The sequence below is a fragment of the Rhinolophus sinicus genome, linkage group LG11 (assembly GCF_036562045.2).
Source record: "Rhinolophus sinicus isolate RSC01 linkage group LG11, ASM3656204v1, whole genome shotgun sequence".
Taxonomy (NCBI): Eukaryota; Metazoa; Chordata; class Mammalia; order Chiroptera; family Rhinolophidae; genus Rhinolophus; species Rhinolophus sinicus.
This window is the reverse complement of record NC_133760.1, coordinates 14,352,584-14,375,402: the sequence shown is the minus strand read 5'-3', so window position 1 is coordinate 14,375,402 and position 22,819 is coordinate 14,352,584. Positions and strand designations below refer to the sequence as shown.

At 55.6% G+C, this 22,819-nt stretch overlaps 1 protein-coding gene and 1 long non-coding RNA gene across 2 annotated transcripts; one reads left to right on the top strand and one right to left on the bottom strand.

The window, feature by feature from the left end:
* Nucleotides 1-7: 7 nt before the first annotated feature.
* On the top strand, nucleotides 8-12,987 carry ARHGAP33 (Rho GTPase activating protein 33). The gene is made up of 22 exons (XM_019749980.2): nucleotides 8-159; nucleotides 2,195-2,292; nucleotides 2,371-2,455; nucleotides 2,810-2,890; nucleotides 2,996-3,133; nucleotides 3,561-3,653; nucleotides 4,226-4,348; nucleotides 4,438-4,515; nucleotides 4,602-4,668; nucleotides 4,752-4,811; nucleotides 4,902-5,054; nucleotides 5,139-5,241; nucleotides 6,441-6,585; nucleotides 6,666-6,748; nucleotides 6,832-6,939; nucleotides 8,263-8,408; nucleotides 9,040-9,193; nucleotides 9,278-9,423; nucleotides 9,503-9,577; nucleotides 10,653-11,327; nucleotides 11,418-11,797; nucleotides 11,882-12,987. The coding sequence occupies exons 1-22, from the start codon at nucleotides 154-156 to the stop codon at nucleotides 12,677-12,679; spliced, it is 3,795 nt and encodes a 1,264-aa protein (XP_019605539.2). The 5' UTR covers nucleotides 8-153; the 3' UTR covers nucleotides 12,680-12,987.
* Nucleotides 12,988-13,040: 53 nt separating this feature from the next.
* LOC109457232 (uncharacterized) lies at nucleotides 13,041-15,329 on the bottom strand. Its single transcript, XR_012490495.1, has 2 exons — nucleotides 14,490-15,329; nucleotides 13,041-14,404 (listed from the first exon to the last, which is right to left on the bottom strand). It is a non-coding gene; the product is annotated as an uncharacterized LOC109457232 (long non-coding RNA).
* Nucleotides 15,330-22,819: the final 7,490 nt, after the last annotated feature.

Genomic DNA, 22,819 nt, shown 5'->3' with positions numbered 1-22,819 from the left:
GCCTGAACCACCGGCAGCCGTTAGGGGCGGAGCCTGCAGCCGCCAGCGCGCGGCTCGCGCCCTCCCCTTTGTGTCACCATGGCGGCGGCATCGGCGACGAGGACGACGATCGAGGAGTCCAGCGCGGCCAGCGCCTGAGGAGGCCACGCGACTATGGTGGTGAGGGGCCCACGCGGCCGTCAGTCCGTCCGCGTGGCAGTCTGTCCGTGCGCGGCCCCGCCCCACGCGCCCCGCCCCCGGCCCCGCCCGAGCCCGAGCCCGAGGCCTGCGCCGCCCCTCACCCCTAGTCGCGGTCCGTCTTGTACCCCGGCGCGATCTAGGGCACTTGCCGGTACCCCGGCCCCGCCCTCTCAGCGTGCGTCCCTTTCCACGCCCTGGATGGGGTGACAGTGGCCGAAGACTTGGACTTGGGAGGAGGAGGGGCTGGTCCAGGGGTGGAACCGGCATCCCCTAAGTGGCCCTTGCAAGAGGCCTGCTGAAGCTCTCTGAGTCCTCACCAGCCCCCTCCCAGAGCCATCCTCGGCGTCCTCACGCCAACCTCCACCCCTTCTTGGCCGAGCCCCCTCCTCCTACCACCATCCCCTTTCTTATTCTCAAGCCCCACCCCCACTCAGCTCCATCCTCAGCCTGACCCTTTTCTTCTCCTTCTCATCGTTCTCACCCCATCCCAGTTCCTCTCAAACAACCCTCCTCTACCCCCATCATCAGCCTGAACCTTTGCCTCAGCCTCTTCAGCTGCTCCTCTCCCCTTTACTCCACCACAACCGGAAGCCCAGTCTGTACCTCCTCCCTTTTGATCCTTGGGTCCTTTTCATATTCTTGTCCTCATCCTCCGCCACCACCATCTCCCTCTCCCACTGTGCTGCTCCTGCTCATTCATCCATTCACTCCCTTGTTTGTTCACTTAACAGACATTCAGTGAGACCTCTTTGCAGACCCTATGTTTCAGGCACTGAGAGAGTCAGATCCCATCCTGCCTTGGGGAGCATGAGCTGGAGGGCTGACAGACCCGTGGATAAGACCCAAGGATGTACTTGGGGTTGCAGGGATATGAAGGAGGGAGAAACTAGAGCCCAGTCTGGGGCATCCCCATCTGGTAGCTGGTTAATTTATTCATCAGATTTTACCAGGCCCTGCTGTGCAACTGGGCTGACACTGGGCATTGGGACCCAGCGAGGAATCAGGCACAACCATACCTGTGAGGAGTACCGATTCTGTGCCCCCCTCTGTGCTAGACCATGCTGGGGATCTGGGGGCTCAGCTCCAGGCCCTGATCTTGGGGAGGTCACAGTCCAGTGTGGGAGATGGACTTGTCACCAGACAGTGACATCTCAGAGTACTCCGGGCTATGATGGAGGAAGCCCAGGCATAGTTGTCAAGCCTGGGATGGCGGAACCTCAGGGGGTGGAGGAGTCTGGAGTCAGGAATAGGTGACACAGCCTGAAGGGTCAGAGAGAACTTCAGAGAGGAGGAAACATGAGAGTTGAGACCTGAGGGATGTGGAGAAGTGAACCTAGTGAAAGAGTGAGGAAAAGTGTTCCATGCAGAGAGAACAGCCTTTGCAAAGGCCTAGAAGGAAACGAGAAGATGATGCTTTTGTTGGACTCTTAGAAATTTGAGAGCTCTGAAAGTGGAGGTAATGGGGAGAGATGAGAATGGAGAGGTAAACAGAGACTGAGAATTCAGGCTTTATCTTGAAGACAACAGGGAGCCATTGAAGGTCCATGATCAATGGAGACACAGAGGCAGATTTGTGTTGTGTGAAATTGTACTGGCGCTCGCTGTCAAGAAGCCAGCAGGAGGGTAGAGGTTGGAAGCAGGAAGACTGATAAAATGGGAGCTGGGATTGTCCAGACATCGATGAGAGATGTGGAGAGGCACAATTGGCAGATGACTTTATGCTGCAGGGGTTACAGGATGGGTTTAAACCTGGAGAGAGGGTACCAGCATGCTCTCTCCCCGCCTCACCCTCGGCCCCAGCTCTTCCAGCCCCCCACCCCAGGCCACACAGGAAGAAGAAGGCCTATCCTCAGCCTGGCCTTCACCTCCCCCTGACCTACCCTGCTACTCCATGCTAATGGCAATGTGTGGAGTGATTCAAGCCTCTAGGCCCAGGCTGGCAAATAACAATGCTCCCCTTGTCCTTCTCTGTTCCCATCCCTGGGGGCCTCTGATTCTTCTTTCTGCTCTACAGGCTCGAAGCACTGACAGCCTGGATGGCCCAGGAGAAGGCTCAGTGCAGCCCCTGCCCCCCACTGGGGGGCCCAATGTGAAGGGGAAGCCTGGGAAGAGGTGAGAGATGAGGGAAAGGCTCGGCTTAGGAGGGTGCCAAGCACAGGAGCCACTAGTAATATGTCACCTGTCCCCCAGGCTCTCGGCTCCTCGAGGTCCCTTCCCCCGGCTGGCTGACTGTGCCCATTTCCACTATGAGAATGTTGACTTTGGCCACATACAGGTATGAGGGTTTGCACGCTGTTAGGAAGGTGAGAACCCACCCAATCTTGAAACAATGTCAACCACCCTATCCCTGAGACCAGTCCTTGGGACTGGCTGCTCCCCATCGGATCAGTCAGTGGCAGCAGTGGCAGGGCCGAAGGGGAGAACTGTTTCATTCGTTTCATTCATTTATTCATTTAGCAACAACTTTTTGTTAGCTATATGCTCTGTGCCAGGACCCTGTACTCTGACTGACATATCACCAGGCCCTGCTCTTGGGGAACACAGCCCATACCTAAATAATGCCAGCCTGGAGGGGTCAGGACTAGAACAAAAGTGAGGCCCTCACCTGGGCCTTTCTTTCCCTCTACAGCTCCTGCTATCTCCAGGGCGTGAGGGCCCGAGCTTCTCTGGGGAGAATGAGCTGGTGTTTGGAGTGCAGGTGACCTGTCAGGTGAGGCCACCCCTGCCTTTCATCTGGCCTAGAGGACTGGTCGCCATAGTCCTCAGCTGACTGAAATGGGACCACTGTTCCCTTCTGTCCTTCCTGCTCCCACAGGGCCGTTCCTGGCCAGTTCTCCGCAGTTATGATGATTTCCGTTCCTTGGATGCCCACCTCCACCGGTGCATATTTGACCGGAGGTTTTCCTGTCTCCCAGAGCTTCCCCCACCCCCAGAGGGTGCCAGGGCTGCCCAGGTAAATGGCTTGTTTTCCTAGCCCCTGCCTCAGCCATGGTGTGTCTTCATCAGCAATGTGGAAAACCATCAAGGCAGGGGGATCGATAAATATTTAAAAATGAGTATGACCTGAGTCCCAGCCAATCAGAATGGAGAGGCCCTAGAACTGCAACAGGGTTCTGGAGGCTCCCTTGAGTTTTAGGATCATGGGAAGTTTGGGGGTTTCCATGGGAAGGTCAACATGGCCAGACCAATGGGGGCACATAGGAGTTTGGCATAGCCTATTTACGAACTAATATGACAGTATTTTATACTTAACAGCAGCAGAATCCATGTATTCAGGTTGAATTTCTGTCCTGCCCAGAGGTGATCTAGGGCAGTAGAGGAGGGCAGTAGGTTCTCTTGGGGTTTCCTCACAAGAGCCCACCCTGACAACCTGCCCACAGATGCTGGTGCCACTGCTGCTGCAATACCTGGAGACCCTGTCAGGACTGGTGGACAGTAATCTCAACTGTGGGCCTGTTCTCACCTGGATGGAGGTGGGCCCAGGCAGCAGAGCTTGGAGTTGGGAGTGAGTGAGGCATGTCTGAGTAGCAAGAAACAGCCTGGAAATGTGTGTGGGCACAGGAAAGAAACGAGCCAGAGTGGAGGAGGCACTGGTATTTCAGTGTCTGTGTGGGCGCATGCCTGTGAGAGAGAATGAGCGTGTGTTTGTGTGCGCGTGTGTGTGTGTGTGTTAGCAGGTGTTGGGCTGTGAGGGTTGGGGATGTAAGGATTTCAAGGTATATCAGTTAAAAATAGGGTTGGCTGTAACAGAACACCTGCCTATGAGTGACTTAACCCAGCGGCTTTTTAGGTAGCAGATGTGCTGCATCTGCTATGGAGACTGAGGGTGCAGGACTGTATTAGGAGGGATTCAGGGCAGGGGAGTCCTGGGACATGAGATGGGAAGGGAGGGGCTTTGTTTTGGAAGGGGCACGAATTTAGGTGTTTGACTTATAGCTCTGAGTGACTGGGGCTCTTAGGTCAGGGACAAGTGGGCATGAAGAAACCTACTCTGCCTTTATTATGTCCTTCTGGCCTTTCTCTGCCACATTCCCACTCATTTCAGCTGGACAATCATGGCCGGCGACTGCTCCTGAGTGAGGAGGCCTCACTCAATATCCCTGCGGTGGCCGCTGCCCATGTGGTGAAACGGTACACAGCCCAAGCACCAGATGAGCTGTCCTTCGAGGTGAGGCTGTGGGGGAGCAGACTCCAGAGCTGGACACCCCACTTCCCAGCTGCTTCTGACCCTCCCTCCTCTCATCTGCCCACTCCCAGGTGGGAGACATCGTCTCAGTGATTGACATGCCGCCCACAGAGGATCGGAGCTGGTGGCGGGGCAAGCGAGGTTTCCAGGTGAGCCTGGCTTGGGGTGGACAGGTAAGGCTAGGGCACCACACCAAGCTAGGAAGGCCCAGACACTGACCCTGAACCCTCCTCAGGTCGGTTTCTTCCCCAGCGAGTGTGTGGAGCTGTTCACAGAGCGGCCCAGTCCAGGACTCAAGGGGGGTAAGTGCCAAGGGCAAAGTGGGGAGGCCTTCCTGCATCCTTTGTCTGCTGTTCATCCTTCCCACCCATTGTTCACCCCACAGATGCCGATGGTCTCCCATGTGGTGTCCCGGCTCCCCAGGGTGTCTCCTCTCTGACCTCAGGTAATGGAAACAAGGAGCCAGGCCCCTGCCCTCCACCCCACTAGACTGGTGGCTGCACTGACCCTTTGTGATCTGCCTTTACCCCCACAGCTGTGCCCCGGCCACGTGGGAAGCTGGCTGGCCTGCTGCGCACCTTCATGCGCTCCCGCCCTTCTCGGCAGCGGCTGCGACAGCGGGGCATCCTGAGGCAGAGGGTGTTTGGCTGTGACCTGGGAGAGCACCTCAGCAACTCAGGCCAGGACGGTGAGGCCCAGGCCCGCCTACCTAGCCCACCCCTCCTACCCAGGATGCCACCTCCCCAGCCCTGACCCCACTGCTTTCTCCCAGTGCCCCAGGTACTTCGCTGCTGCTCTGAGTTTATTGAGGCCCACGGGGTGGTAGATGGAATCTATCGGCTCTCAGGCGTGTCATCCAATATCCAGAGGCTACGGTGAGGGCCTTTCACCAACCCCTTCCCTCCACAAATTTTTACTGAGCATCATCTCTAGTCTAGGCCCCGTGCCATGTGCTGGGGACACAGTTCTTGGGAGTTAGGAGGGCATAGAACAGGGTGGGACCAGGGCTGGAGGGAGAGAGAGTTTCTCTGAGGAAGTGACACCCCAGCTGAGGCCTGAGAGGTGGGAGCAGAATGAGCACTGGAAGCGGAGGGCTCACCTTCACTGAGCACCTGCCACGTGCCAAGCACAAGACACTGAGGACACAGTGGTGAAGGGGGACTAGAGACTCCCACCCTCGTGGGGAACACATGCTAGAGGGAGTGACAAAGAAATGAGAGAGTTTACTAGTAGGTGACAAGTGCTGTGAAGAACAAGATATGGGGAGGTAAGCAGGATCATAGCAAATCCAGGAGGGGTATTACAGTTTGAAATAGGGTAGACAGAGAAGGCCTCCCGAGAGAGAGCTCCCTCTGGACCATGCGAGGGAGTGAGCGTGCCGTGTTTATCCTGGGAAAAGCATTCATGGTAGAGGGAACAGGTGTTCCAAAGAGGAAAGCAGCAGGACATGATTGATGTCTGAGACGTAATTAAGGCAAAGCGTGCAAGGCCTTTTTGATGATTGTTAGGATTTTGGCTTTTATTTGGAATGAGGGGGGAACCACAGGAGGGTTCTTAGCCAAGGAGGGACAGTGTGCATGACAGTTGGGAAACAGTGAGACACAAGCATTGAGGCTAACGGCTATGAAGGAAGAGCACGGATCCTGGGGTCAGTGAGAGATGCAGCATGAGGTCACGTGTATTGAGCTTTTACCCTTGAGCAGTAGGACACCACCAGACAGTTGTGAGTAGGGGGCTGCTGGGATTTCAGGCATGTTTTCCAGTGACCTCTTGAAGCCAAGAGAACGGCACAACTTGATGTAAGGTGCAGGGATACACTCTGGAGTCAGGTGGCCTTGGGTGGCTATAGGCAGGGGCACCTCCCACCTGAGCATTAGTGTCCTCTGTAAAATGGAGCACCCTTGTCTTTGGTACACAGGGTTGTTACAGGTCCAGTAAGGCTCTGCCTCAGAAGAGCCCAGCACAGGAAGAGGGTTGCATCCCTCTGTGGGCAGCGGGGGTGGGGCAGGGAGGGCACGGACCGGTAGGCCAGCTCTGACCCAAGTCTTCCTCCTCCTTGGCCTGGTGGCCTCAGGCATGAGTTTGACAGTGAGAGGATCCCTGAACTGTCTGGCCCCGCCTTCCTGCAGGACATCCACAGTGTGTCCTCCCTCTGCAAGCTCTATTTCCGAGAGCTGCCCAACCCGTTGCTCACATATCAGCTCTACGGGAAGTTCAGTGTGAGTAAGGGAGCTGGCGAGGTTAGAGGGTGCTGGGAGGCATTGGGCCCAGACCCCATGTCACCTGTGCACAATTTTAGGAGGCCATGTCGGTGCCTGGGGAGGAGGAACGCCTGGTGCGTGTCCACGACGTCATCCAGCAGCTGCCCCCACCGCACTACAGGTAACCAGGAGGGACAGGGAAGGGCTGTGGTGGGCTCCCAAGGGCGTTGAGGCTCAGGTGTCCCCCTCTACTCCTATTCCCAGGACTCTGGAATACCTGCTGAGGCACTTGGCCCGCATGGCAAGACACAGTGCCAACACCAGCATGCATGCCCGCAACCTGGCCATCGTCTGGGCACCCAACCTGCTACGGTAAGATGGCAGCTCACCAGCCTGCCACCCACAACTCCCTCCCATAGGCTGAGCCCCAAGTCTCCCCCCCACCCCAATCCCCTCCCCAGGAACCCACCCAACTTTTGTTCTCTTGTTCATTTCATTCAACATATATTAAGTACCTTCTGTGTGCCAGCCCCTGTTCTCAGCACTGGGGCCAGAGTAGTGAGCAAGATTCTCATGAGGGAGGTGGAAAATGAACCATTAACAAGAAAATACAGAGTGTGGTCTGATAGTGGCGAGTGGCAAGGAGAAGGTTTACAAAGCAGGGAAGGGGGATGCACAGGGTCATGACATTCCAGAATGTTTAGATAGAGTGGAAAGGAAGGCTTCAGCAAGAAGTCTTCTGTGGCCATCAGCAGGGTAAGCCTCAGACAGGCAAGCTCTCTGTCCTAAATAAAATAGGTGGTGCATCCTATGGTGGGTATAAGAACTATGGTGAAAAAGAAACAAAGACAGACCAGAGTACAGGTTTATAATTTTAAATAAGGTGGATAGGGAAGACTCCACTGAGAATGTAATATTTGAGTCAAGATCTGTGGAAGGTGAGAGAGGGACCCAGGTGGATATCTGGGGAGGAGCAAACCAGGCAAAGGGAACAGCAAGTGCAAAAGTCCTGGGGCTGGGTCAGGAGGAACAGCAGGGAGGCCAGTGCGGCTGGAGCTGAGTGAGTGAGTAAGTGTGAGTGGCTGAGTGGGAGGAGATGGTGAGGTTAGAGAGATGATGGGGTACCAGATAGAGGAGTGACGGATGGGCTCTGGGTCATTATGAGGACTGTGCTTTTACCAGGAATGAGATGCAGCCAGGTGAGAGCTCTGAGCTGGGAGGGCCTTGACCTGACTCCGGTCTTCACAGGCTTCCTCCAGCTGTGTATGAGAAGCAGACTGAGAGTGGGGATGGGAGCAAGAGACCAGGGAGGGAGGGTTGTGAGGTCTAGGATGGAGAGGATGGAGGCTGGGCCAGAGTGGGGCAGTGGAGGGGAGGGGAGAAGAATTTAGATTCCAGACAGATTTTGTGGGTGGAGCTCACAGGGTTTGGGAACAGATTGGATGTGGGTGCGAGGGAAAGAGAGGGGTCAAGAACAATTCCAAGGTGTCTGGCCTGAACCACTAAAGGACTGCATTGACTGAGATGGGGAAAGTTTGGAGAAAGGTTGAGAACTCAATTCTAGATGTGATCAATTTGAGAAGGTCAGAGGTGTTGAATGACAGTCATTGCTTCTATCGGCTCCCCACCTTACCTAGCCAGAATTCCCCAGCTGTGGCTCAAGGCACCTGGCCTCCCTCTCCCTCCTCCCATCAGGTCCATGGAGCTGGAGTCAGTAGGGCTGGGTGGAGCAGCGGCCTTCCGGGAGGTGCGTGTGCAGTCAGTGGTGGTGGAATTCCTGCTCACCCACGTGGATGTCCTATTCAGTGACACCTTCACCTCTGCTGGCCTCGACCCTGCAGGTATGCTCATCCCACCCCCTGGTGTCCTGGCTACTGCCTCCTCACTGTCAGGGCCACAGCGGGAGGGCAGGTGGGCTCCAGCCCTGTCCCTCCCCACTAAAGCTGGACCTCCCTCCAGGCTATTTGAGGACCCCGCCCCGGCCTCTCCCTCCCCTCCCCACCCTTCTCATTTCAGCTCCTACGCTCAGGATCCCCACTTCCTGGCCCGGACATCGGTCTTCTTTCACCCCTTGTAGCTCCTGGGGGCACTTGGGGCCAGGGGTCCACCTGGGAGGAGGTGGGAGGTCCCCAGACTTGACCCTGCCCCGGCCCCACCCAGACTCCCTGCCCTGCCCCGGACCCCAGCCCAGTCAGGATTCAGCACATCGGAGGGCCCTCTGGCCCGAGGTAACTGAAGCCAGAGCTGCTGCCCTCGCTAGCTGCTGGGAGCTGCCTCATCAGCTGGTTCCGCCTCACTCCTCCTCCTCACCTGCCTGCTGCCCACCCATTCCTGCCTGATCCTCTCTGGTCCCCTGCCTTGCCAGCCCGGGGGGCACGCTTTGGGGCCGGGGCTTGGGCTGTAGCGCTTGGCTTTGCCTGTGGCCTTGAATGGCCCCCGGGCTGACGGCTGCCCACTTTCCCAACTCCCCAGGCCGCTGCCTCCTCCCCAGGCCCAAGTCCCTTGCGGGCAGCGGCCCCTCCACTCGCCTGCTGACACTGGAGGAAGCCCAGGCTCGTACCCAGGGCCGGCTGGGGACGCCTACTGAGTCCACAGCTCCCAAGGCCTCAGCCTCACCTGTGGAAAGGTGAGTGGAATGCCAGGGAGTGGACGGACTAGCTTGGAGGCCCCAGCTCCTCAGACTGCCTCCTGTGTCTCACCCAAACCCCAGGAGGAAAGGGGAGAGAGGCGAGAAACAGCGGAAGCCAGGAGGTAGCAGCTGGAAGACCTTCTTTGCATTGGGCCGGGGCCCCAGCATCCCCCGAAAGAAGCCTCTTCCCTGGCTGGGGGGCACACGTACCCCACCGCAGCCTTCAGGTCAGAAGTTAGGCAGTTGGCATGGTGGTGGGGGAGGCACTCTGGATTGTCCCTGTGATCTTTCTACCTCTCCTTGCAGGCAGCCGACCTGACACAGTCACACTTAGATCTGCCAAGAGTGAGGAGTCTCTGTCATCGCAGGCCAGTGGGGCTGGTGAGCTCACGGTGGCCTGGCCTGTGCCCCGGGGGTCTGGGAAGGGTTGGGGCCCTGAGCTGGCCTCGAAATGCTGTACTTCAAATTTAGGGGTCTTGGGGTTTTTTCAGTTTTTAATCTGGACATCAGGTACAATGAGTTGGATAAAACATCACCCTTGGTTCATGACACACTGTGAGCATTGGTCCATACAGGATCATTTTAAATAAGGCTTTTATTCATTCCTTTTGAATAAATTTAAATATATAATGAACATCCATGAACCCACTGGCCAGAACTGAAAGAGCCCCACTACCTTACCTATAAGCTCCTCCCATCTCCCACCTGCTGCCTCCCCACTAGAGGCATCCTGATTTGACGGTCGTCATCTCCCTGTTTTTAAGGTTTTATCATGTGCAGGTATATGTGTAAATACATAAAGCACAGTTCTAGTCATTTGGAAACTTGAATTAAATGTATCATAAGAAAGGGGGTATCATGCTATATGTGGAACTTGACTGTCACCACTGCATTATAGACTGCTATCCGTGTTGCCAGGTGTAGCTCACTCTTCTCTGCTGCTCTCTACTGTTCCATGTGGATATCCCATCCAGAGTTGCTTGTCCATCCTACTCCTGATGGATTTGGGGGCTCTTATGAGCACTCCCTGCCATGCCCGCACTCCTGAGAGCTATGCACATACCCAGGAATGGCGGTGCATACTCTAGGGTATGCTCATGTTCAACCGAACAAGACAAGGCCCAATTGTTTTCCAAACGTGGTTTCCCCATCTGTACTCCCAACAGCCTTGTTTGAGATCCTGCTGGTCTCATGCTCACAACCCGTGGGGTTGTCAGACTTCATTCTGGCTTTTGGGTCTGGAGTGGTTCTCCTCATGGACTTGCCATTCATTTCCTTTATCACCGTGAGTCTGAACAGCTCTCCCTGGGTTTGCAGCCATTGTGACCCTATCCAGGGATATGCCTTTGCATGTTATTTCCCCAACTTCCTGGGTTGTGTGCCCTTTTCTCACTGATGTAAGGGTATGTAAAGTTGTGAGCCCTGACCCCTAACTGACCCCCACTACCCCGTCCAGGCCTCCAGAGGCTGCACAGGCTACGGCGACCCCACTCTAGCAGTGATGCTTTTCCTGTGGGCCCGGCCCCCGCTGGCTCCTGCGAGAGCCTGTCCTCATCCTCCTCCTCTGAGTCGTCCTCCTCCTCCAAGACCTCCGAGTCGTCGTCCTCCTCAGCAGCTGGGCTCGGGGCACTCTCCGGTTCCCCCTCACACCGAACTTCAGCGTGGCTGGATGATGGTGATGAGCTGGACTTCAGCCCACCCCGCTGCCTAGAGGGGCTCCGAGGGCTCGACTTTGATCCCCTTACCTTTCGCTGCAGCAGCCCCACCCCAGGGGACCCTGCACCTCCTGCCAGCCCAGCCCCCCCAGCCCCCGCTTCTGCCTTCCCACCTAGGGCAACCCCCCAGGCCCTCTCACCCCGTGGGCCCACCAGCCCTGCCTCACCCACTGCCCTGGACATCTCAGAGCCCCTGGCTGTATCAGTGCCACCTGCTGTCCTGGAGCTGTTGGGGGCTGGGGGAACACCTGCCTCAGTCACCCCAACGCCAGCACTCAGCCCCAGCCCAGGCTTGCGCCCCCATCTCATCCCCCTACTGCTGCATGGAACTGAAGCCCAGCTGAGTGACACCTGCCAACAGGAGATCTGCAGCAAGCTGGCACTACCGGGTCCCCGGGGAGCCCAAGGCCAACATGGTGAGTCCTATTCAGCCCACCTCACACCCTCACAGACTCAGGCTGTGCCCAAGACCTGGCTGACACTCCTTCCCTTTCCTCTCTGTGTAGGGCCTGGAATGGATTCACCGATGCTTCCCTCACCCCTATCCCTTCTGCGCCCTGGGGGAGCCCCGCCTCCACCCCCCAAGAACCCAGCACGCCTCATGGCCCTGGCCCTGGCTGAGCGGGCTCAGCAGGTGGCCCAGAGACAGAACCAACAGGAACATGGGAGCAACCCATCTGCTCCGCACTCCCCTTTCTGCCGCTCACTGTCCCTGGAGGTGGGCTGTAAGCCCCCGGCATCCTCAGGGAGTGGGCCACCTTTCAACTCCCTAGCCCACCCGGGTGCCTGGGCTCCAGGACCCCTACCCTCCCTACCAAGGCAACAAAGTGATGGGAGCCAGCGGCCCACAGGGATCTCAAGGAGGGGACACAGAGGCCCTGCGCAGGTCAGTGCCCAGCTCAGGACAGGCGGGGGCTGAAGGGATGTGCCAGAGACATCAGCCCAGTTCCCATGTTCTGTCTCCTCGCAGGTTCCTGCTTCTCTGAGAACCCCTGGCGGCTTCTCTTCAGCCCCCCGAGAGTGCCTGCCACCCTTTCTTGGTGTCCCCAAACCAGGCTTGTACCCCCTGGCCTCCCCATCCTTCCAGCCCAGCTCCCCATCCCCAGTCTGGAGGAGTTCCTTGGGTCCCCCTGCACCGCTTGACAGGGGAGAGAACCTGTACTATGAGATCGAGGCAGGTGATGGCTCCCACTACTCTGGCCCCACCCGGTCCTGGAGTCCCTTTTGCTCCATGCCGCCAGATAGGCTCAATGCCTCATATGGCATACTTCGCCAGTCACCACCACTCCACAGGTCCCCTGACTTCCTGCTCAGCTACCCACCACCCGCCTCCTCCTTTCCCCATAACCACCTGGGCTATTCAGCCCCTCAGTACCCTGCCCGGCACTCCACCCGGCCTGAGCCCCTCTATGTCAACCTAGCCCTAGGGCCCAGGGGTCCATCACCTGCCTCTTCCAGCTCCTCCTCCCCTCCTGCCCATCCCCGTAGCCATTCAGATCCTGGCCCCCCAGTTCCCCACCTCCCCCAGAAACAGCGGGCCCCCTGGGGCCCCCATACCCCTCACAGGGTGCCTGGGCCCTGGGGCCCTCCTGAGCCTCTCCTGTTCTACAGGGCAGCCCCACCAGCCTATGGGAGGGGTGGTGAGCACCACCGAGGGACCTTGTACAGGAATGGGGGGCAAGGAAGGGAGGGGGCTGGTCCCCCACCCCCCTACCCCACTCCCAGCTGGTCCCTCCACTCTGAGGGCCAGACTCGAAGCTACTGCTGAGCCAGAGCTGCGAGAGACCTTCCTCCCTTCCCTCTCCCTCACTGATCTTGGCCCAACCCAATCCCTTATTTTGTATTTTCTTGAGCTTCTGATCTCTACCCCAGGTTTCTAACTTTGTAACTTGCTTCTGATGTGGGTCCCTAACCTTTTATCATGGCTTCCCTATCCTGGGCTAAGGGGCACACCCATCCCCCCAGCATGTCCTGACCTGTGCACAGGGCATGGGGGAACAGCTCCTGATCCATCTCCCCCCACATACCCCACTAAACCATCTGACAAAATTAATGAATAAAAATGTGAAAATGTGACTGCTACTGTCATGCTGGAGCAAGGCTCAGTGAACAAAGGCAGAGACAGATGAGTTGCTCTATCATTTTATTTCATTTTATCATTTCAGCAGGTATTGAGTGGAGAGTCCCTCTTGGGAGAATCTGAGGGGAGCTATCTGCAGAGGAGGCCACGGGCGCCCTAAGAATCTGAGTCAGGAGTAGGGTCAAGGCTGGGCCTATCTCCAAGATGGCATCCCCCTTGCAGCTCTGCTATGATCTCCAGCAGATCCATCCTGGGGAGTAGTGAAGTAGGGCTGGACCGAGGGTTACCACAGTGCTGAGGAAGGGGCCCAGAGGCCCTCCCACCAGGGCCCATTTCTCACTTCTGCATGCTGGAGAAGGGACCTCTGATCAGCTCAGAGCTAGCTTCCTGCAGGGAAAAAGGCTGAAGCTGCCAGCCGGTAGCCATGGAGCTCAGGATGGGCCTGGGTGGGGGATGGGGTGAGAGATGGTCTCAGGGTCTTGAGCTTCACCTGCCCTGGTGGCCTTCCCTGCCAGCAGCTTCCAGGGTATGGGAAGCCTCCCTATGGGTCAGCAGGCAAGAGGTGGGCTTCCAGGGCTGGGGGTCCAGCCAGGCAGCCCTGAGTGTGGGCCACCACAGCCTCTGAAGGGCTGGCATCTTGGCTGAGAATTTCTGCTCACACTGCTCCAAAAAGCCCTGGCTCCCAGCAGGGAGGCTGGGTCCTGAAGGCTGGAGTGCAGGGCAGGACCCTGGGGGAACCAGTGTTGGTCAGGGGTCACAGGTCAGTGAGGGGACATTTGGGGTCCCATGGGGGTCCCTGGTCAGAGGAGAGACAGCCAGTTAAATTGGGGTTGGTAACAATGGGGGACGGTGTCACAGGTTAGGGATTGGATGGTCACACAGGACTCAGGGTATCTATACTGTTGAATTTGGCTCCAGGCAGCGGTGCAGGCGACCCCAGTGGTGAGGCTGTGGCCTGGCCAGAGGCTAGCATTGGGACTGAGGCTGTTGTCTAGAGTCAAGCTGCTGGCCAAGTCCCTGACTGGGCCCCTCTAGACTCTGCTATGGCCCGTGACCTCAGGAGTCTTCGGGGCCTGCAGAGAGTGATGGCAGAGAGCTCGCGTGGGTGACCAAGGTATCCCACAGCTCCCTTGGTCCTCCACATCCCTGTCCTGGCTTCTACCTGGGACAGGAAGGGGCTTAGGGACGTCACAGTGGGCACAGGCCTGGGTGTAGTCTCGGCTCTGGGAGCCACCTCATAGTACAATGTCTCCTGGGGAACAGACCAGGTGGTTGGAATGGGGAGGGGGTACAGCTGAGCTGTGCCCAGCGCCTGCTACCTCCCCTCCTTGCCCTCTAACCTGGTGGGGAGCCATGGGGTGCAGGGCACAGTATAGTCCAATACATCTGGAAGCTCACCTCAGGAGTCGAGTCCTGTCGAAAGGAGACTGGATGTAGGGACATGGGCCCTGCTTGAGGTTCCATGGCTACCACCCACCCCTGCCAACCTGTCCTGTACCTGGGCCATGGCTTTCCAGAGCAGGTATCGGGTATTGTGGAGGCTGTCCCAGTGGTCAGCAGGCCCTCAGCCCAACCCAGTCTGAACCCTGAACCAAGGCCTAATAGGGGGCTGGCACCAGGGGGTCCAGAGCTGGGCTCTCACCTACTTCCAGTTTAGCCTTCACCTCAGGACCTTCTTTTGCAGCCCTGGGCAGCTCTCCTGTGAAGAAGCATGATTGTAAGACCCAAACAGGCGTGGTGCCTCAATGAGGTAAGGTGTAGGGTCGCTCACTGGCCAGTGAAGACTTCCTGGGCCAGGATGCAGAAGTTGCAGTGGTCTGAGGTGGTGGCAGGCATATCACCACAGATGAGCTCAAGTGGCAGCCACGGGTACAGTTCAGGAGGCAGGGGCAGCCCTAGGGTAGCCCTGCTGAGGCCTATGGAGGCCGAGGAGCCAGGTGAGCCAGTGACTCCTAGACAGGGACGCTGGGCGGGCAGGTAAGACGTGCACTCACCTGGGCCGCAGCCAGCACTGGTGCAGTGGGATCCGTGCTTCAGGCTGCTCACCTTGGCCAGGCCTGGCGGCACCAGCTGCACAGCATGTGAGCTAAGGCCACCATGAGCATGGCAGCGGGCCTGCAGGAACTGCAGGGCCTCCAGCACCTGTACCAGCAGGCAGCCAGGCAGCAAGCGGGCATAGTACGAGGCCACCGCTCACTTGGTCTCCAGGGGTTGCAGTACCACATGTAGGGAGCCAAGCCACATGGGCTCGAAGAGAAGGCACAGCCTCAGCAGGTCTGCCAAGGAGCTCAGTGCCATCAACAGCAACAGGTTGGGGTGGTGCAGGGTGCTGGATGAGAGGAGAACAGGCCACTCGTGAGGAGGCCCCAACTGCATGGGGTGGGGGTTGCCCCTGGGAACAGATCACCATGTGCCAAGGGCTGCCAATCTATACCAGCTACCAGATAAGAGAGAAACAGACCCTGGGTCACACAGCCTGGCCGTCAGAGAGCCAGCACCCGGTTTGTACTCCATTTGTGGTACCCCTCCCTACACCCACCTCCTCTCTGCAGCCTACAAGACACAGCACACAGAACTGGGTACCCACTTTCCAGGGGAGGGGATGGTCACTCCAGTAGGAGGGCTCTATGCCGGGTGCTGGCCCAGAGGTGAAGACTCTGTAACCACGGCCATTGCCACACTCCCTGGTCTTCTGTTTATGAAACATGAGTCAGGAGGCAGGAAGGAGACTGGGCTGTCCTGGGGAGAAGGCTGGGGGTGGTAGTGCTGAAGGTCAGCCAACAGCACATCAGGCTGGGTTCCAAGTGCCTTCAGCTGCCACATGATCACTGAGTGGCCCCTCCACGGGAGGCTGGAGATGGGGAGGGGAGAAAGTGTACATCTGAGACAAGGGGGTTTTCCTTATGAGGAGAGCAGGAGAGCTGGACTCTTCCCAGAGCTCTTCTGGGCAGCCAGGCAGGGGTTTGGGAGGGACTGTCTCTCATTTGGCCATGAGTGTGAGGGAACTGTCCTTATAGGCATGGTCAGGCTCGCCCTGGGCAGGCAGCAGCTCCTTGGGGGCCATGAGGGGGAAATGCCTGTTACCAGCCCCAGTGGTCACAGGCTGCTCAGCTATGGATGAGAAGCAGGACTGTGAAGCATGAAGAGGACAGGGGTGGTCCCTGCTCCCCCAACCTCTCTTGCTTACCTGGCTGAACCCCAAGGCTAGGATTTGGTGGGGTCTCCTGCTTTTCTCTGGCCTTGGTGCCCTGGGGTAAAGGGCAATCCGAGAGTAAGTCTGGGGTAGCAAGGAGTGGTGTGTGGGCAGGCTCACAGTGTGGACAGTTACCTGTCTGCCTGCATCAGCTGCAGCAAGGACAGGGAGCCACACAGGTTGTGTCCAGAGCCAGCCTGCAACTGGCTCAGGGAGGCAGTGGGTGCCAAGTCACTGCCATGCACTAGTGCTGACATGTGGGCACGGCAGAGTTGGAACAGCTCCAGCACCTGGATGGAGGTCATGTGGGATGAGGTAGGGTGGGGTTGCTGACCCCGATGGCCCCACCCTACCTGGGCCACTGCTCACCTCCTGGCACCACCCTGCTCTGCCCAGTCCCGAGGAGTGTGACCCTGCGGGTCATGCAGACGCAGGTCACCGCTACCTGCAGGAGGTGAAGCATCACCAGGCTGCGGCCTGAAAAGGTGCCTGAGGGCACTGGTATGCTGCCATCGAGACAGAGGCTGCAGCAGAACAATGTGAACAGGAATGGATTAGAAAAGGACAGAACAGAGACAAGAGGTGGCAGGAGAGGCACATTGAGAGATGAAAGGAGTCAATGAACATGGTAGGTGGTATCAGGACAGGAGGGATCGCTTGGGGACCTGGTGGGGGTCTTTGAGCGGATCCCTGTGAGCGTGGGAGGCACCAGGAGAATGGGAATAGTCATTGGAGGACAAGAAGGGGTTAATTGAGAGGACAAGAGGGGTCATTGGGGACAGGAGGGTCATCAGGGGATGGGGTCATGGGGGATGGGATGGGGTCCTGGGAGTGTGGCAGCATCACCACCTGTTCACTGGTTGGGGTTGGTGCCAAAGGCTAGCAGGAGCTGCGTGGCAGAGCTGTGGCCCAGCAGCATTGAGAGGAAGAGCCCCGTCTGCCCAGCAGAGTTCTTACCATTTTTACCTGGACAACTGAGGGGCAGCGAGGCTTAGGCCTGTCCCTGCCCTTTACTCCAGGCAATACCTTTGCCAATTCCCAGCCCCCACAGTCCCTCCTTGACTGGGTGACTCTTGACCCCAGGTTCCATCCCTATGTCCTAAAACCACACCCTCCAGCCTCTGGCGACTCTGCCTCAGAATCCATCTCAATGCAGTGCTCACCATTAAGTCCAGAGAGTTGGAACAAGGGGTGACATCTATCTGCCATGCTGACATCCATCCCCCTTCGCAGAGGTCTCAAAATCATACGGTTACCCAGGGGCCAAGAGGAAGTGGACTTCATTGGAGATTTGGGCTTACAGGAGCCTTGTGCACTGCCCAGGGCAGGCAGCCTCCACCCAGCTCTAATTCAGTGCATGTACAGGTCCTATCCAATTCTTTAAGAAAAGCAAACTCTGGGTTTTATCAGGAAATCTCTTGAGTTTATTTTTGAACACTGCACGTAAGAGCAGAATCCAGGTAGCAACCTCCTCTGTACCTTGGCTTCCACAGCCTTGCCAATTCTCTCTCTCCATCATCCCGCTCAGGTCACCCCTCCCAAGCCCTATTTCTTTGCACTTATCATCCCTGAGTTCCTCTTCCTCCAGGCCCTATCCCATATCCTCAGGGAGAGCAAATGCACGGCATCCTTAGCCTTGCACTCCTATGTTCTTGGTAGACATGGCTAATCAATCATGCACTTGGTCCTATCCAGCTTGGTCTCTGCCACAAAATCCCTCCAAATGAAGTCCCTTGGGAACCTCTGAATCTCACACTCACTGCATCTTATTTTACTCAGTAGCCCACCTCTTTTGCAATGACATTCTAATTGGTTTTCTGCATTTGTTTGGAATAATCCCTGCAGAGGGATCTTCTTAAAACACAAATCGTTTCTTGATATATATGATTATTACAATGATAAACATTTCATGTACAGATACTCTTACACAAGTTGTTCCAAAAACAGAAAACAGGAAAAAGAGGGGAGGGCTCATTTTATGAAGCTAGTATGACCTTAATTCCAAAACCAGATGAGAGTTTCCAGAACCAGAAAATGAAATTATATCTCAATTCCATTTGTGATCATATATGAAAACCCCTAAATAAAATAAAAGGGGTAACTCAATCAATTTATTTCCAGAAAGCAAGGATGATTCCACAAAAGGAAATCTATCAGTGTAATAAAACACATTGATGGAGTAAAGGACAAAAATCATGTTTAACTCAGTAGATACAGAAAAGGCAATTGATAAAATTCAACACCTACTAAGGAAAATACACCTCAGAAAACTAAGACTAGATGGGAACTTCCTTAATTGATAAAAATTATAAACCAAAACCCAAAAGCAAGCATAATATTTAATGCAGAGACTAGACTTATTTCCTTAAATATCAAGAACAAGGAAAGAGTTGCCCATTGGCAACAAGGTTTGGGCGTTCTGGCCAACACCTTATGACAAAAAAAGAAAGAAATTAGTTTCAAGATTGAAGGGCTGAGACCAAACTGTCGCCATCTGCCAATAATAAGCAATTACTACTATTAAGCAAGTTGGGAAAGTGGCTGGATACACAATCAATTTACAAAAATTAATGAAAAACAGAAATTGTAAGTTGGGTAACATTAATTTCCTGCCTACAACTCCAGTGGTTTTCCATCACACACAGAACAAAATTCATATTCATTTTGAGGCCCTTTCTTGTCTGTACCTGCTGCTTCTTCAGCTTTGGTCCTCTCCCTGAGTCCCTTTGTTCCCTGCTGCTACTTACACATACGCAGTGTGTTTTGACATCAGGGCCTTTGCACTGGCTATCCCATCTTTCTGAAATGCTCTTCCCCAGCTTTTTGTATGATTGGCTCTAATACTGTGAGACTCAAGTATCACTCCACCCATAAGGCCATCCTTTATAGTGTGTCTACCTCATTCTCATCACTCTCTTAAATTCCCATAATAAATTTCATTCACAGTGACCCAGAAAGTCATGTTTACTCCTAAATCTCCATCACAGACAACAAAGCCTGGCACACAGTAGGTGCCTAGTACAACGTTTTTTACTGGCCAGATGAAGTTGCAGCCTCCATACTGCCCCTCGATCCCCACAGGCAGTTTCAGCAGCCAAACCCTTACCTCTCCTCAGGAGGTGAATGAGGCCCCAGCCTGGGCCCCAGCAAAAGCCAGGCGATGAAGATGGCCCACCCGTGCTTCTGGATCCCCAATGAAGCCAAGCTCCACGGGGAGCTCAGGGAGGGCATCTGTGGCCTCCTTGTAAGAGTGAAACTTGGTAGATCAAGGTAATTAAAATTAGCCGGTTTATAGTTTAATATTCAGCTGTTTTCTCTTTGTTTCTCCCCTCACTGATTAACTGTGTTTCTCCCCTCACTGATTAACTCCGTTTGTGCCCTTTCTCAAGGCTATCGCTATCTTACTAATTAACATCCTAACCTGAAAAAAAGCGGCTTCTTTTATCTTCAGGCACCCAGGTATCGGGATTCATGATCTCAACTCCATAGCAGTTCGTAATAATTTTCGGGCTGTGGACAGTAAGATTTAAGATAACACTGAGACAGACCTGAGGCCTTGGAACAGGCCAGGGGACGACTTCTCAACTATCAGCCATGAAGCCTGCTTTCCTTTGTTCTTTCCCATTTACCTGCCTATAAAACCCCTTAATCATTTTGGCTCCGGGAAGGTGGTTCTTTAGACATGAGTCTGCCTTCTTCCCTAGCTGCCGGCATCTAGAATAAAGGATGGTTTTCCTCCTCACCAACTCTTATCACTCTAGTGTCTTGGACTCTTCGGGCAGCAAGCTGCGCTGAACCTGAGTTCGGTAACATCCTGACTCAGTCAGCTCCTGGGCAGGGACCAGCTAGGGTGTCTCACAGGGGAGGAGAAGGAGAAGGACACAGCTGGCTGGGAGTCCTGGGAGCGGTCAGAAAGGGAAAGGGATTCAAGGGGGTGTCTGATTTGGAGGGAGGCACCCGAAAGAGAAAGGAGGGTAGGCTTTGAGAAAGAGCTACATAATGGATCAGGGGTCTAAGGGAGTCTGAGGGTGGAGCACCATCCGGGGGAGGGAGTGTAAGGGTTACAGGGATAGGGTCTGGGCCCTGGAAAGGAGTGGGAGGGAGGCTGGCAAGAGGGTCTGAAGATTACCTATGGGCTGGAGGAAGAGGGGCCTGAGGGTTAGAATCTGAGAGGTAGTGGGGTTCTACCAGCTGTGAGAGGGAATCCAAGGGAGGACAGTCTAAGTCATGGTCTGTGGGCTCTGACAGGCTCTGAGGGTTGCGGTGCAGGCTGAGGTTTAGGGAAGCATCTCTGTGCTGGGGTGGGGTCCACGGGCCAGAGGAAAGGACCGAGGGAAGGAAGGGGTCTGAGGACTGTATCTGTGGCCCTGGGGAAGGATCTACAGAATGGAGCCAGGCTCTGATAAAGGGGTGGGACTTGGGGCTGTAGGAAGGGTGGGGAGGAAGGGGGTGGTCCAAGGGCGGGATCTGCGGGCTGGAGGTGGGGTCTGGCGTAGAGCTTAGGATCCAGTAAGCTCTAAGAAGGTTCTGGGGCCCAGACCCCAGTCCTGGAGGCTTGGCACCTACCTTTGGGCTCCGATGGTGATCCGCATATGATCACCACGTTACCCTGGAGCACCAACTGTGGTGATGTGGGCGGGAATCCTAAGCGCGAGCGCATCAGTGGCTGTCAGCCACATTTGCTCTTGTGCAGTCCGCTCCGTCCCCTGACAAGCACTACTACCCCTTACGGCCCTGAGATGACCAGAGAGAAGAGACAGTGATATCCGCCACAGAACTGTCAGCTGCGCCCTACGTGTGACCCGCGTCTTACCCCCTTTCCAGGACGTGTTTGAGGTGACCGGCCCTTCCTGATTCCCGGGCGTGGCTGTATTCTTCGTGTGCTTCTCACCCACTCCTACGGGCTGTTTCCTCTCAGTCCCTGCCTCAGCCCCTCCTCTTTGCCTCAGACCTGGAGCTCCACAGTGCCCTGGACACCTCCTGGATAGCCCCTGGGACCCTTATCTCACCGGGTCCCACACTGGCCTCAGTATCTCCCAAAACTGTCTTTCCTCCAGGATTCCCATCTCAGGGTTGGCCCCACTGCCCCCTCTTCAAGCCAGAACCCTGGGCCTTTCCCTGACCGGCTCCCTCCCATCCAGCCTATCAGCACCACGGCCCACTCAGCCCCCTGACTGACCTACCTGCCAGCCCCCTCCTTCCTTTCCCACGGCTCCTCCCTATGGGGATTTCCTACCCCAACTTGCCCTGGGCTCCCAGTCTGTCTGCTTCCAGCAGTGGTCCACCCACCAATGGCAGCCAGGGGTATCTTCCTAAAGCAAAACCTGACTCTGTCCCTCCCTTGCTTGAAATCTTCCTGACTCCCCAGTGCCCTTTGGACGAGGTTCAAGCCTTGTAGTCTGGAATCTAAGACTGCGTCATGCGGCCCTGCCCATCCTCCATCTTTGTCTCCCCACTCCCCAATCTGTTTCACACTTCTGTTTCTGCACATGCCCTTGCCTTTGAATGAATGCTTTTCTCAATATTCACTTGGTTATTCTTATGAATTTTCTGGGACACCCTCTTAATCACTAGGTACCGCCTCTGGTCTTGCCCAGCTTTCCTCAAAATCACCCTGATGCTCTGCCTCAGCGTCCCTCATCACAGCCTGGACCACTCTGGGCTGTCACTGTCTAAAGATGGGTCCGTCTACCCCTAGTAGACTAAGAACCCTAGGAGGCCAGGCCTGGGGCCATCTTTGTTACCATTGTGTCCCCGGCATTGTTCAGCTCAGAGTCTAGCTCAGAAAGGGCCTCAGAAAGTGTTATTCAATGAGAGTGGTTTGCCTCTTTCTTCTGTCCCTCCCTGCGTGTGTGACCTTAGCCCAGTGTAGAGAGCATATAAAATGTATTATATATGTTGGATTGAGGTTTGCAAAACAAGTTGTTTACTAGTAGGGACAGGACTATGGCCGCACATGTGTGAGACTGATTAGAATAAAGTAAAAAACATGTTTTTGTGTGAAACTGAGCGTAACAAAATTGAGTGATAAACACATTTACGAAGCAACTTCCGATCATCCTCTAAGAGGTAAAAAACTCCTGGCAAACAACTTCTGGTTATCACCTAAGAGATAAACAACTCCTGGAAAACCACTTCTGGTTCTCACCTAAGCAGTAAACAAGTCCAAGGAAAAGAGGACAAAAGCAGAGCTCCAGAGCAGTGCTGTGAGCGGTCTGACTGGGCGCTCGGCTAAGACCCTCCGCGTGGCTCCAGGTGAGACACTATCTGACAGGGTCCTCTGCGAGGTGCAAGCCCCAATACTCCGGGACTCTCCAAAAGTCTTCCTTGCAAGACCAGCTTGCTTCAGACCCGTTGTGGGCCCAGTCGCCTCTCCCGGACCAGGGACCTTTACCACCTCAATTGACTCTGGGACTTGGTTCATTATTAAATTCTATTCTATTCTATATAACCTTCTGTGCTTACCAGAGCATTGGCCTCTGGAGGGACATTGGTTCCCAAATAAAGCTGTGTTACTCACTCTATCTGAACCTGTATGCCGGGACTTTGTTCCCCACTTGCGTCAGGAGTACCACGCAGGGACGTAGGACCCTGCGGAGGGGTTAATGTCCCCTTGACTTTCAGGAATAGACTGA